Genomic DNA, 15,943 nt, shown 5'->3' on the forward strand with positions numbered 1-15,943 from the left:
GATTGGGTAAACTGGGCTTGTTCTCCCTGGAAAGACAGAGAATGAGGGGAAACCTGATAGAGGTGTACAAAATTATGAGGGGTTTAGATAGGGTGAACAGTGGGAAGCTTTTTCCCAGGTCAGAGGTGACGATCACGAGGGGTCACGGGCTCAAGGTGAGAGGGACGAGGTATAACTCAGATATCAGAGGAACGTTTTTTACACAGAGAGTGGTGGGGGCCTGGAATGCGCTGCCAAGTAGGGTGATGGAGGCAGACACACTGGCATCGTTTAAGACTTACCTGGATAGTCACATGAGCAGTCTGGGAATGGAGGGATACAAACGAATGGTCTAGTTGGACCAATGAGCAGCACAGGCTTGGAGGGCCGAAGGGCCTGTTTCCTGTGCTGTACTGTTCTTTGTTCATTGCGAGAGGTTTCGAGTACAGGAGCAGGGATGTGTCGGCTATGTCAGGAGATACTGGATAGGTGCAGGAAAAATAGGGTTTGTTGTAGTGGGAGACTTCAATTTCCCTGGTATCGACTGGAAATCGCTGAGAGCTGGGACTCTGAATGGAGAGGAATTTGTAAAATGCGTACAGGAGGGTTCTTTGGAACAATATGTAGATAGCCTGACTAGAGAGGGGGCTGTACTGGACCTAGTACTGGGGAATGAGCCCGGTCAGGTCTTCAAAGTTTCAGTAGGGGAACATGTGGAAAATAGTGACCACAATTCTGTTAGCTTTAGGATAGTGATGGAAAAGAATGAGTGGTGTCCCAAGGGCAAGGTGCTGGATTGGGGGAAGGCTAACTTTAGTGGGATTAGGCAGAAATTGGCAGCTCTTGATTGGGAGAGGCTGTTTGAGGGTAAATCTACATCTGGCATGTGGGAGTCTTTTAAGAAACAGTTGTTAGGGCTACAGGACAGGCACGTGCCTGTAAAAAAGGATAGGAAGGGTAGGATTAGAGAACCGTGGATAACCAGGGAAATTGAGGGACTGGTCAAAAAGAAAAGAGAGGCGTATGTTAGGTCCAGGCAGCTAAAAATGGAGGGAGCTCTGGAGGAGTACAAAGAAAGTAGGAAAGAACTCAAACGGGGAATTAGAAGGGCAAAAAGGGGTCACGAAATGTCCTTGGCAGACAGGATTAAGGAGAATCCCAAGGCATTTTATTCATACGTTAGGAACAAAAGGGTTGTCAGGGAAAAAATCGGACCTCTCAGGGACAAAAGTGGGGAATTATGCTTGGAGCCCAAAGAAGTAGGGGAGATCCTAAATGAATACTTTGCGTCGGTATTCACAAAGGAGAGGGATGTGTTGACTGGGAGTGTCTCGGGGGGGAGTGTTGAACCGTTGGAGAAAATCTCCATTACAAGGGAGGAAGTGTTAGGTTTGTTAGAGAATATAAAGACTGACAAATCCCCAGGGCCTGATGGAATCTATCCAAGGCTGCTCAGGGAGACGAGAGATGAAATCGTTGGGCCTCTGACGCAAATCTTTGTCTCGTCACTGGACGCAGGTGAGGTCCCAGAGGATTGGAGGATAGCTAATGTGGTCCCGTTATTTAAGAAGGGTAGGAAGGATAACCCGGGTAATTATAGGCCAGTGAGCTTGACTTCCGTGGTGGGGAAGTTGTTGGAGAAGATTCTTAGAGATAGGATGTATGTGCATTTAGAAAGGAATAAACTCATTAACGATAGTCAGCATGGTTTTGTGAGAGGGAGGTCATGCCTCACTAACCTAGTGGAGTTTTTTGAAGAAGTGACTAGAATGGTTGACGAGGGAAGGGCCGAGGATGTCGTCTATATGGACTTTAGTAAAGCGTTTGACAAAGTCCCTCATGGTAGGCTGGTGAAAAAGGTTGGATCTCATGGGATGAAGGGGGAGGTGGCTAGATGGGTGGAGAACTGGCTTGGTCACAGAAGCTGCGGGAGTTCTTCCACAAACCCCAAGAGGCCAACAGCGAACACAATGAGACAGCAAATGAACCGGAACAGCAGACAGAGAGATCTGCAGTGCAACCGAAGAGGAAAGAGTCGAATTGGACTCCTCCGGAAGGCCGCTGCCCTCGACTTGACATGAATGCCCAAGCCATCAGGAGGTGCGTCAACACCAAATTCATCAGCCGCACTCACAAGGCAGCACCGAACATCACCCAAGCACAACGCAACGCCATCCACGCTCTCAAGACCAACCGCAACATTGTCATCAAACCAGCAAAGGAGGGGCCATCGTCATACTGAACAGAACGGATTACTGCAAAGAAGTGTACCGACAACTGAACAACGAGGAACACTACAGACAGTTACCCACAGATCCGACCAAAGAACACACCCGTCAACTCAACACTCTGATCAAAACTTTTGATCCGGACCTTCAGAGCACCCTCCGTGCTCTCATCCCACGTACTCCACGCGTTGGAGATCTCTACTGCCTCCCAAAAATACACAAGGCAAACACACCCGGCCGTCCCATTGTTTCAGGAAATGGAACCCTGTGTGAGAACCTCTCCGGCTATGTCGAGGGCATCTTGAAACCCATTGTACAAAGAACCCCCAGCGTTTGTCGCGACACTACGGACTTCCTACAGAAACTCGGCACACATGGAGCAGTTGAACCAGGAGCACTCCTCGTCACAATGGATGTCTCGGCACTCTACACCAGCATCCCCCACGATGATGGCATTGCTGCAACGGCCTCAGTACTCAATGCCGTCAACTGCCAGTTTCCAGATGCAATCTTACAACTCATCCGCTTCATCCTGGACCACAATATCTTCACCTTCAACAACCAGTTCTTCATCCAGACACACGGAACAGCCATGGGGACAAAATTCGCAACTCAATATGCCAACATCTTCATGTACAGGTTCGAACAAGTCTTCTTCACCGCACAGGACCTTCAATCGATGCTATACACTAGATACATCGATGACATTTTCTTCCTTTGGAGTCATGGTGAGCAATCACTGAAACAACTATATGATGACATCAACAAGTTCCATCCCACCATCAGACTCACCATGGACTACTCTCCGGAATCGGTTGCATTCTTGGACACACGCATCTCCATTCAGGATGGTCGCCTCAGCACCTCACTGTACCGCAAGCCCACGGATAACCTCATGATGCTCCACTTCTCCAGCTTCCACCCTAAACACGTAAAAGAAGCCATCCCCTACGGACAAGTCCTCCGAATACACAGGATCTGCTCAGATGAGGAGGATCGCAACAGACACCTCCAGACGCTGAAAGACGCCCTCATAAGAACAGGATATGGTGCTCGACTCATCGGCCAACAGTTCCGACGCGCCACAGCGAAAAACCGCACCGACCTCCTCAGAAGACAAACACGGGACACGGTGGACAGAGTACCCTTCGTCGTCCAGTACTTCCCCGGAGCGGAGAAGCTACGGCATCTCCTCCGGAGCCTTCAACATGTCATTGATGAAGACAAACATCACGCCAAGGCCATCCCCACACCCCCACTTCTTGCCTTCAAACAACCACACAACCTCAAACAGACCATTGTCCGCAGCAAACTACCCAGCCTTCAGGAGAACAGTGACAATGACACCACACAACCCTGCCACAGCAACCTCTGCAAGACATGCCGGATCATCGACACGGATGCCATCATCTCACGTGAGAACACCATCTACCAGGTACACGGTACATACTCTTACAACTCAGCCAACGTTGTCTACCTGATACGCTGCAGGAAAGGATGTCCCGAGGCATGGTACATTGGGGAAACCATGCAGACGCTACGACAACGGATGAATGAACACCGCTCGACAATCACCAGGCAAGACTGTTCTCTTCCTGTGGGGGAGCACTTCAGCAGTCACGGGCATTCAGCCTTGGATCTTCAGGTAAGCGTTCTCCAAGGCGGCCTTCACAACACACGACAGCGCAGAGTCGCTGAGCAGAAACTGATAGCCAAGTTCTGCACACATGAGGATGGCCTAAACCGGGATGTTGGATTTATGTCACATTATCAGTAACCCCCACAGCTCGCCACAGCTTTCCCCCTGATCTTGCATAATATCACGAGCTGTTCTGTCTGGAGACAATACACATCTCTTTAACCTGTGTTTAATGTTCCCTCCACCCACATTATCTGTACCTTTTAAGACCTGGCTGGCTGTAGAGATTTGCATTCTAATTAGTATTCTGTAACTTGATTTCTGTGTCTGTGCACTGTTGGAGAACAGAGACCACTCCATCTGACGAAGGGGCATCGCTCCGAAAGCTTATGGTATTTGCTACCAAATAAACCTGTTGGACTTTAACCTGGTGTTGTGAGACTTCTTACCTTGGTCACAGAAGACAGAGGGTGGTAGTGGAAGGGTCTTTTTCCGGATGGAGGCCTGTGACTAGTGGTGTTCCGCAGGGCTCTGTATTGGGACCTCTGCTGTTTGTGATTTATATAAACGATCTGGAAGGTGGTGTAACTGGGGTGATCAGTAAGTTTGCGGACGACACAAAATTGGCAGGACTTGCAGATAGTGAGGAGCATTGTCAGAAGCTACAGAAGGATATAGATAGGCTGGAAATTTGGGCAAAGAAATGGCAGATAGAGTTCAATCCTGATAAATGCGAAGTGATGCATTTTGGTAGAAATAATGTAGGGAGGAGCTATACGATAAATGGCAGAACCATAAAGGGTGTAGATACGCAGAGGGACCTGGGTGTGCAAGTCCACAGATCCTTGAAAGTGACGTCACAGGTGGAGAAGGTGGTGAAGAAGGCATATGGCATGCTTGCCTTTATAGGACGGGGCATAGAGTATAAAAGTTGGGGTCTGATGTTGCAGTTGTATAGAACGTTGGTTCGGCCGCATTTGGAATACTGCGTCCAGTTCTGGTCGCCACACTACCAGAAAGACATGGAGGCTTTGGAGAGAGTACAGAGGAGGTTTACCAGGATGTTGCCTGGTATGGAGGGGTTTAGTTATGAGGAGAGATTGGGTAAACTGGGGTTGTTCTCCCTGGAAAGACGGAGGATGAGGGGAGACTTAATAGAGGTGTATAAAATTATGAAAGGCATAGATAGGGTGAACGGTGGGAAGCTTTTCCCCAGGTCGGTGGTGACGTTCACGAGGGGTCATAGGTTCAAGCTGAAGGGGGGGGGGAGGTTTAACACAGATATCAGAAGGACATATTTTACACAGAGGGTGGTGGGGGCCTGGAATGCGCTGCCAGACAAGGTGGTGGAGGCAGACACACTGGGAACGTTTAAGACTTATCTAGATAGCCATATGAACGGAGTGGGAATGGAGGGATACAAAAGAATGGTCTAGTTTGGACCAGGGAGCGGCACGGGCTTGGAGGGCCGAAGGGCCTGTTCCTGTGTTGTATTGTTCTTTGCTACAATTATACAGGGCCTTGGTGAGATCACACCAAGAGTATTGTGAGCAGTTTTGATCTCCTTTTCTGCAGAAGGATGTTCTTGCTCTTGAGGGAATGCAGCAAAGGTTTTCCAGGCTGATTCCAGGGATGGCAGGACTGATGTACGAGGAGAGATTGACTAGGATTGTTTTCGCTGGAGTTCAGACAAATGAGGGGGTGGGATCTCATATAAAATTCTAACAGGACTAGACAGGGTAGATGCAGGGAGGATATTCCCGATGGTGGGGGAGTCCAGAACCAGGGGTCACAGTCTGAGGATTCTGGGTAGACTATTTAGGATGGAGGTGAGGAGACATTTCTTTACCCAAAGAGTGGTGAACCTGTGGAATTCATTACCACAGGAAGTAGTTGATGCCTAAACATTGAATGTATTCAGGAGGCGGCTAGATATAGCATTTGGGGCGAATGGGATCAAAGGTTATGGGGAAAAAGCAGGATTAGGCTATCGAGTTGGATGATCAGCCATTATTGCAATGAATGGTGGAGCAGGCTCGAAGGGCCAAATGGCCTCCTCCTGCTCCTATCTTCTATGTTTCTGTGTTTAAACTTACTAATCAGACCACCCACATTTTCCTCCAGATCATTTATATATACTACAAACAACAGAGGTCCCAGCACTGATCTCTCCGGAACAGCACTAGCTACAGATCTCCATTCTGAAAAAACACCCTTCCACCGCCACTCTGTCTTTTATGACCAAGCCAGTTCCGTATCCATCTAGCCAGCCCACATCAAATCCCATGTGATTTTAGTTTGCCATGTGGGACCTTGCCAAATGTCCTTATAAACTACATCCACAGCCCTTCCTTCATCAATTATCTTTGATTTGGTGTTTCTTAATTCCAAAACTTGCTTATCTATGTGAAACTTAATGCAGAATGTAAAATGTAATTTTAAAATTGGATACAGACTTTACCAAATCTTATTTATTTTTATCAACTTTTAAGGGCTTTCATAAAAGTGTAAATTATGCTTCCAACTTTAAAAATATTTTTCATTTTTTATCCATTAATATGATATGGGGAGTTCTTAAATAGTAACTCACTAGCTAAATGTGTCCTGTTGAAAAGGGGAATATTAATGGAAGTTAGTTATAAATTTATATGCCATAAAACATTACACAAAGATGCAATCTGGCTCTTAAGGTCAATCTAATGGAGAAATAATTATTTAAAGCTCAGAGATCATCTGAGAGCAGCTCACAGTCCAAGTTCACCACTGACTCAAGCAATGATGGACTTCATAGTCCTGGATGCTCCTCCAGAGCCAGGGATTATAAAATTCAAGTTATAAAATTTCTATCAACTCCTAACTAACCAAGAATGATGATAAGTGAACAAATGCTGCCACAGTCTAGCTGACATTAACCACAGATCCATGAAAATATAGGTTCTGTAATAATTCAGAAAAGGAATTAAAAGAAAATCTTATGCTGTAAGGTGCAAATCAATTGAGAAATAATGTGTTAGACAATGAGTAAAGAGTTTTAAGTCACCATGCCCCATTCTCTGGAACTCTCTCCCTTAAATCTAAAGGCCCTAATCAACTTCTCACCTCCAATAAATGTTCTTAAAGCCATCACCTTGATACATTTTCAGCCACCTTTCTGAATTCCTCAGGTCTGCCATCAAAATTAAGATGGTCTGCTGCACTAAGGTGTTATACAAATATACGTTAAGACTTAAATCTATTTTCCAGCAGAATTGATGAAATATGCTGATCTTGTAGAGTTATGTTACTGTGGATTGCCTTCTCTATAGATGCTCCCTAGGCTTGAACTACAGGATTATCACCATAGCAAAACTAATGTCAATATATGAAATGCACTCACCTTGCAGGTATACACTCTGTTATCATACTGGTGTGAGTAGCTGCAGCGGCTTTCAGATTCATGAGGAATGCCATCCTTTGCATGATTCATACTGTTCTTGCAGCCAATCCTAAGGGCAACATTACAACACCAAAAATATCAGCAAATCTAGACACTAAAATTATTCCAAATTGACAGGATAAAACTTGAATAATCAGAATGAAGGAAATGGGCACTAATTCTGAAACAGCCGGTATCAATTTCTAATTTATTTGAAATCACTTGACAGCTAGACACTGAACATCTAGACAGAAGAATGCAAAATCTTCCCAAACAAGTATAGTACCATTTTCTTGGAGGTCTGAACAGCAACCTGGGTTTAGCAACCATCTGAGCCGCTCTGTGCCATCTTGAAATTCAAATAAATTAAGAATATAGGACTTGAGAACATAGAACATAGAACATAGAACATAGAACATAGAAAGCCACAGCACAAACAGGCCCTTCGGCCCACAAGTTGCGCCGATCACATCCCCACCTCTAGGCCTATCTATAGCCCTCAATCCCATTAAATCCCATGTACTCATCCAGAAGTCTCTTAAAAGACCCCAACGAGTTTGCCTCCACCACCACCGACGTCAGCCGATTCCACTCACCCACCACCCTCTGAGTGAAAAACTTACCCCTGACATCCCCCCTGTACCTACCCCCCAGCACCTTAAACCTGTGTCCTCTCGTAGCAACCATTTCAGCCCTTGGAAATAGCCTCTGAGAGTCCACCCTATCCAGACCCCTCAACATCTTGTAAACCTCTATCAGGTCACCTCTCATCCTTCGTCTCTCCAGGGAGAAGAGACCAAGCTCCCTCAACCTATCCTCATAAGGCATGCCCCCCAATCCAGGCAACATCCTTGTAAATCTCCTCTGCACCCTTTCAATGGCTTCAACATCTTTCCTGTAATGAGGTGACCAGAACTGCGCGCAGTACTCCAAGTGGGGTCTAACCAGGGTCCTATAAAGCTGCAGCATTATCTCCCGACTCCTAAACTCAATCCCTCGATTAATGAAGGCTAGTACGCCATACGCCTTCTTGACCGCATCCTCCACCTGCGAGGCCGATTTAAGAGTCCTATGGACCCGGACCCCAAGGTCCTTCTGATCCTCTACACTGCTAAGAATGGTACCCTTCATTTTATACTGCTGCTTCATCCCATTGGATCTGCCAAAATGGATCACTACACACTTATCCGGGTTGAAGTCCATCTGCCACTTCTCCGCCCAGTCTTGCATTCTATCTATGTCTCGCTGCAACTTCTGACATCCCTCCAAACTATCCACAACACCACCTACCTTGGTGTCGTCAGCAAACTTACCAACCCATCCCTCCACTTCCTCATCCAGGTCATTTATGAAAATGACAAACAGCAAGGGTCCCAGAACAGATCCCTGGGGCACTCCACTGGTCACTGACCTCCATGCAGAGAAAGACCCCTCCACAGCCACTCTCTGCCTTCTGCAGGCAAGCCAGTTCTGGATCCACAAGGCAACAGCCCCTTGGATCCCATGCCCTCTCACTTTCTCAAGAAGTCTTGCATGGGGGACCTTATCGAACGCTTTGCTGAAGTCCATATAGACCACATCCACCGCTCTTCCTTCGTCAATGTGCTTGGTCACATTTTCAAAGAACTCAACCAGGCTCGTAAGGCACGACCTGCCCCTGACAAAGCCGTGCTGACTACTTTTGATCATACTAAACTTCTCTAGATGATCATAAATCCTGTCTCTCAGGATCCTCTCCATCAACTTACCAACCACTGAGGTTAGACTCACCGGTCGGTAATTTCCCGGGCTGTCCCTGTTCCCTTTCTTGAATATAGGGACCACATCCGCAATCCTCCAATCCTCCGGAACCTCTCCCGTCTCCATCGACGATGCAAAGATCATCGCCAAAGGCTCCGCAATCTCCTCCCTCGCCTCCCACAGTAACCTGGGGTACATCCCATCCGGTCCCGGCGACTTACCAACCTTGATGCCATTCAATAGTTCCAACACATCCTCTTTCTTTATGTCCACATGCTCGATCCTTTCTGTCCTCCGCAATCCAGCAGTACAACCACCCAGATCCCTTTCCACCGTGAATACCGAGGTAAAGTATTCATTAAGCACCTCCGCCATTTCTAACGGTTCCGCACAAACTTTTCCCCCTTCACCTTTTAAGGGTCCTATGCCTTCACATCTCATCCTTTTACTCTTGACATATTTGTAGAAAGCCTTGGGATTCTCCTTAATCTTACCCGCCAAGGTCTTCTCATGACCCCTTCTCGCTCTCCTAATTTCCTTCTTAAGCTCCTTCCTACATCGCGTATACTCCTCTAAATCCTTAACACATCCTAGCTCTCTGAACCTTCTGTACGCCTCTCTTTTCTTATTTACCAGGTTCATCACAACCTTCGTGCACCACGGTTCCCGTACCCTACCAACACCCCCCTGTCTCATCGGAACGTTGTCATGCAGAGCTCCAGACAAACATTCCTTGAAAATCCTCCACTTTCCTTCGGTACTTTTCCCCAAGAATGCCTCCTTCCAATTTACCCGTCTAATTTCCTCCCTGATGACACTGTATTTCCCTTTACTCCAGAGAAACACTTTCCTAGCCTGCCTGACCCTATCTCTTTCCAATGCTATCGTGAAGGAGATAGAATTATGATCGCTATCCCCAAGATGCTCACCCACCGAGAGATCCTCCACCTGTCCAGGTTCATTAGCCAGCACCAGATCAAGAACAGCCTCTCCTCTAGTAGGCTTATCCACATACTGTGTCAGGAAACTCTCCTGGACACACCTAACAAACTCCTCTCCATCCAAACCCCTAGCCCTAGGGATATTCCAATCTATGTTTGGGAAATTAAAATCTCCCATCACGACAACTCTGTTATTCCTACATCTCTCCAGGATCTGTTTCCCCATCTGCTCCTCAACATCTCTGTTACTATTGGGCGGCCTATAGAAAACACCCAGCAAAGTTACCGACCCCTTCCTGTTCCTAACCTCCACCCACAGAGATTCCGTAGTCAGTCCCTCCACGGCGTCCACCTTCTCTACAGCCGTGACACTATCCCTGATCAACAGTGCCACTCCCCCCCCTCTCTTGCCTCCCTCCCTGTCCTTCCTGAAACATCTAAAACCCGGCACCTGAAGCACCCAGTCCTGTCCCTGAGACATCCAAGTCTCCGTAATGGCCACCACATCACAATTCGAAGCAGCAATCCACGCTCCAAGCTCATCCACTTTATTCACTACACTCCTGGCATTAAAATAGACACATCTCAGACCTTCAGCCTGAGCACTTCCCTTCTCCCTCACTCGTCTAACCTCCCTCTTACCCTGTCTACATTCCTTATCTATTTGCGAGCTAACCTCCTCGCTCTCAGTCCCCTCATTTCGATTCCCTCCCCCCAACCTTTCTAGTTTAAAGTCTCACCAGTAGCCTTAGCCAACCTTCCCGCCAGGATATTGGTCCCCCTGGGATTCAAGTGCCACCCGTCTTTTTTAAACAGGTCACACCTGCCCCTAAAGAGGTCCCAATGATCCAAGTACCCAAATCCTTGTCCCTTGCTCCAGTCCCTCAGCCACGCATTAATTCTCCACCGATTCCTGTTCTCACTCTCCCGCGGCACAGGCAGCAATCCCGAGATTACTACCTTTGCATTCCTCTTTCTCAGCTGTCTACCCAACTCCCTATATTCTCTTTTCATGACCCCTTCCCTCTTCCTACCTATGTCAGCAGTACCTATATGCATCACGACCTTGGGCTCCTCTCCCTCCCCCTTCAGGATTTCTGGGACTCGACCAGAGACATCCTGGACCCCTGCACCAGGGAGGCAAACCACCATCCGAGAGTCCCGTCTGTGTCCGCAAAAACGCCTATCTGACCCTCTCACCGTAGAGTCCCCAATTAGCACTACCCTCCTTTCCTTACCCCTTTGCACTACTGGGCCAGGCTCAGCTCCAGAGACACTGCCACCGCTGCTTCCCCCAGGTGGGCTGTCCACCCCAGTAGTACTCAGACAGGAGTACTTATTATTAAGGGGCACATCCACCGGGGTGCTCACCATCACCCGAGCTTTCTCCTTCCTCACTGTTACCCAGTTACCCTCCTCCCGTGGTCCCGGTGTGACCACCTGCCAATAGCTCCTGTCAATGACCTCCTCACTATCCCTAACCCGGCGAATGACAAGGAAATATACATTCCAAACTTTATACAGCTTACAGCACAAAAGTTGTCATTCTGTCTGCCAAGATCCTGCCAATACTCTGCAAGAGCAATTTAGCTAGTCCTAATCTCCGTCGCCCTGTAATTTCTTTTCCCTTCAGGTGCTTATCCAATTTTCTTCACAAAATCATGATTCAACCTTCCTCCACTCCACTCCCAGGCAATGCATTCCAGAACTCAACCACTCACTACATATAAACTTTTTTCTCACGTTGCCTTTGGTTTTTTGCCAATCACCCCTTGCTCTCAACCCTCCTGCTAATGGAAATGTTTTCTCTATATCTAATCTGTCTTGACCATTATAATTTTGAAAATCTCCATCAAACCTCCTCTCTACTTTCTCTTCTCCAAGGAAGATAGCTGCAGCTTCTCCAATCCATCCACATAGCTGAAGTTCCTCATCCCTGGAATCATGCTCATAATGAGTTTCTGAACTCTTACTACAGCCTTCATGCACATCCTAAAGTGCAATGCCCAGAATTTGACACACCACTCCAGTTGAGGCTGAACCAATGTTTTGTAAAGGTGGTTCACATCTTTTTTGACTTTTGTGCTCCAATTCTTTATTATAAAGCCCAGGATCCCATAAGACATCTCAACCACTTTCTCAACTGCTCTGCCAAAAATTTGCGCACATATGCTTTCATGGCTCTTTGCCCCTGTTCCCCCTTTCGAATTTTAGTTCATATTGTCTCTCCCCATTTCAAAATCACAGCATCATAGAATTGTTACATCGCAGGAGGTCATTCAACCCATCATATCTGAAACTGATCGCTGAAAAAGCAATTAGTCCATTCTTCCCATAACTCTGAATGCTCTGCCTTTTCAGACAACGGTGTCATTTCCTTTTGAATGTTTCAATTGAACCTGCCTCCACCACTCTCATCAGTGTATTCCCAACTACTTTGAATCAGTGCCCTTTCATTCTTGATCCTTTGGCAAACGGAATGAGTTTCTCCTTATCTATTCTGTCCATACCCCTCAATTTTGAATACTTCTGTCAAATCTCAGCCTTCATTTCTCCAAAGAAAACAGTCATAACTTTTCCAATCTATCTTCATAACTGAAATTCCTCATCCCTGGAATCATTTGCCTGCATTTTCTCTGCATTCTCTCCAATACCTTAACATTCTTCCTCAAGCTTGAAATGCAGAACTGAATGCAATGCCCCAGCTGAGACCAAACTAATATATTATAGAAGTTCAACATAACATCCTTGCTCTTGTACCCGATGCCCCAATTAATAAAGCCTGTATGCTTTTTAACCGCTCTTGCAACCTGCCCTGTTCCTTCACTGACTTATGCACATATATGTCCAAGTCCCTCTGCTCCTGCACCCCCTTTAGAGTTTTACCCTTTGTTTTACATTGTCTCTCCATGTTCTTCATACAAAAATGAATCACCTCACATTTCTCTTCCACTGAATTTCATCTGCCACCTGTCTGCCCATTTCACCTACCTGTCTATGCCATTTTGAAGTTCTGAACTAACCTTTTCATAGTTCACAATGCTTCCAAGTTTTGTACTATTTGCAGACTTTGAAATTATGCCCTGGACACCAAGGTTCAGGTCATTCAGACATATCAAGAAAAGCAAGGGTCCCAATGCTCATACCTAGGAAATTCCACTACAAACATTCCTCCAACCTGCAAAACATCCATTAGCTACTCCCGGTTTCATGTCACTCAGTCAATTTCACATTCATGTTGCCATTGCCCCTTTTATTCCATGAGTTATAACTTTACTCACACAAGTCTGTTGCGTGACACTGTATCAAATGCCTTTTGGAAGTCCATGTACACTACATCAACATCATTGCTTTTATCAAACTCCCTCTATTACCTCTTCAAAAAACTCCAGCAAGTAGTGAAACATGATTTTCCCTTAACAAAACCATGCCGGCTTTCCTTAGTTAACCTGCATTTGGCCATGTCACTATTAATTTTGGTAGCAGTACACCCACAGAGCTGTGAGGAGAGGTTTCAAGGATTTTGACCCTCCCTCTACCCTGCTACAGACTCTGTCCTATTTTCCCTGCCTTTCTTAAAAACTGTTACATCTTTAAATTTCTCCAGTTCTGAAAGAGAGTCATCAGCTTGAAATGTTAACCCTGTTTTCCCTCTTCAGATGCTGCCAGGCCTGCTGAATATTTCCCAGCAATTTTGTTTTTATTTCTGTCATGCTCAATTCTGTCATGAACAACTGCACCCAAGCTCAAAAGGATGAAAGATCATCCAAAGATTTAAAACATTAAACTCGTTTCTTTCTCCACAGATGCTGTCAGACTGCCGAAAAAGGAAGTTCCTGCTCCCAAGGATTTTTTTTCACTTCAGTTATAGTAATAATACACTTGCCGTTGTTGAAGCTTCTGCTGGGTTTAATCCTCAACCTAGTTACATTATGAATTTTAAACATGTTAACATAACTAACATGAAGTGAATATGTCGATTTAAATAGCGAGTTAATATTTTATTAAATCAGTGTTTATTATAAATCAGTTATTAAAGCAGCATTTAGGACTAATAATCAATATAATCCTAATAAGATAACTTATGCCTCCAACCCATGATTACCCAATTCACCCATGATTATTAAAAGGTTAATTAAACTCAGCTTCCATTACTGCGCATGACCACAATTCTACGTTCAAAAGAAGTGCATTGTCAAAAACCAGTTCTGCCTCCCCTCTAAAATTACCACATAATTTTTTTAAAAATCACTTACCCACAGCTGAGACATATGCAGGAGCAAGTAAAATATTCATCAGGAAAGAAGCAACTATGAGCCATTTGGTCATCTGCAATTTCTCCACTAAAGCGTTCACTCAAAGCCTAAAGAGAAGATTTTGTAAACTTAACATTCCAGCAGGGTTTTCTCCTCTGAGATAGAAACATAGAAACCCTACAGTGCAGAAGGAGGCCATTCGGCCCATCGAGTCTGCACCGACCACAATCCCACCCAGGCCCTACCCCCACATATTTTACCCGCTAATCCCTCTAACCTACGCATCCCAGGACTCTAAGGGACAATTTTTAACCTGGCCAATCAACCTAACCCGCACATCTTTGGACTGTGGGAGGAAACCGGAGCACCCGGAGGAAACCCACGCAGACACGAGGAGAATGTGCAAACTCCACACAGACAGTGACCCGAGCCGGGAATCGAACCCGGGACCCTGGAGCTGTGAAACAGCAGTGCTAACCACTGTGCTACCGTGCCACAAATGAAACACCATTATTCAAGAGAGAAGGGAGACAGAAAGGAGGAAACAAAATGTACAAAAATGCTGGACCATTGTTACAACTCTTCAACCAGTGAAAATAATTTCCATTATTTATCCAATTGAAATTTTGCACGAGTTTGACGACCTTTATTGGATCCTTTTGTTTTAAAATTTTAGGATCTAATGAAAAATAGCCCCATTTTTTGAGTTTTAATTTACAACAATAAACTCCCATGCTTGATGGTAATCCATAGGATCTGAACGTGCCCTTTGTCATTGCTCTCCTATATCCTTTATTTAATTGGGCTCCCCGGAATTGCAAATCCTGTTCATTTTCCCAGAATGTTACAAAGCATTTCACAAACAAATTAATATTGGATTCAGCAACAGGGCAGCATGGTGGCACAATGGTTAATACTGCTGCCTCACAGCTCCAGTGACCTCACAGCTCCAGTGATTCAATTCTAGCCTTAGGTGACTGTCTGTGTGGAGTTTGCTCATTCTCCGTGGGTCTTCTCTGAGTGCTCCAGTTTCTTCCTACAGTCCAAAGATGTGCTTGTTACCTTGATTGGACATGATAAAGTGCTCCTTAGTGTCCCAGGATGTATAGGTTAGATGGGATTAGCCACAGTAAATGTGTGGGTTTACAGGGATAAGTCAGGGGTGTGAGCCTGGGTAAGGTACTCTGTCAGAAGACAGTTGGTGCAAACTTGATACGCGGAATGGCCTCTTAGAAGATGACAGAAAGATCATAGAAACCCTACAATGCAGAAAGAGGCCATTTGGCCCATCAGGTCTACACCGACCACAATCCCACCCAGGCCCTACCCCCATATCTCTACATATTTACCCCCTAATCCCTCTAACCTACAGATCTCAGGACACTAAGGGACAATTTTAGTATGGCCAATCAACCTAACCCGCACATCTTTGGACTGTGGGAGGAAACCGGAGCACCCGCAGGAAACCCACGCAGACACGAGGAGAATGTGCAAACTCCACACAGACAGTGACCCAAGCCGGGAATCGAACCCAGGTCCCTGGAGCTGTGAAGCAGCAGTGCTAACCACTGTGCTACCGTGCCGCCCCTATTCACTTGTGGAATAGTGTGTCTTTCTCCTTTACTCCATCGCACATTTACTTTTATAAGTGACATGTTTCCACTGGCAGGGGACCTTGCCAATGTGATATAATTTGTTGACAATCTGTGTTAGCGATGCACTAAATTCAATTGTGAATTCTCTTA

The 15,943-nt window shown here is 46.0% G+C and overlaps 1 protein-coding gene across 5 annotated transcripts in view; it reads right to left on the reverse strand.

The window, feature by feature from the left end:
- The window catches only part of zfyve1 (zinc finger, FYVE domain containing 1), a 178,493-nt gene that overhangs the window by 107,116 nt on the left and 55,434 nt on the right, over window positions 1-15,943 (reverse strand). For all 5 annotated transcript variants that reach the window (XM_078233658.1, XM_078233659.1, XM_078233663.1 and 2 more), the window contains 2 exons: window positions 14,199-14,305; window positions 7,223-7,331 (listed from right to left, as the gene is read on the reverse strand). In XM_078233658.1, coding sequence (XP_078089784.1) covers window positions 7,223-7,331; window positions 14,199-14,305 — 216 coding nt within the window. The remainder of the gene's footprint in view (window positions 1-7,222; window positions 7,332-14,198; window positions 14,306-15,943) is intronic.

Source organism: Mustelus asterias, chromosome 18 (assembly GCF_964213995.1).
Source record: "Mustelus asterias chromosome 18, sMusAst1.hap1.1, whole genome shotgun sequence".
NCBI lineage: Eukaryota > Metazoa > Chordata > Chondrichthyes > Carcharhiniformes > Triakidae > Mustelus > Mustelus asterias.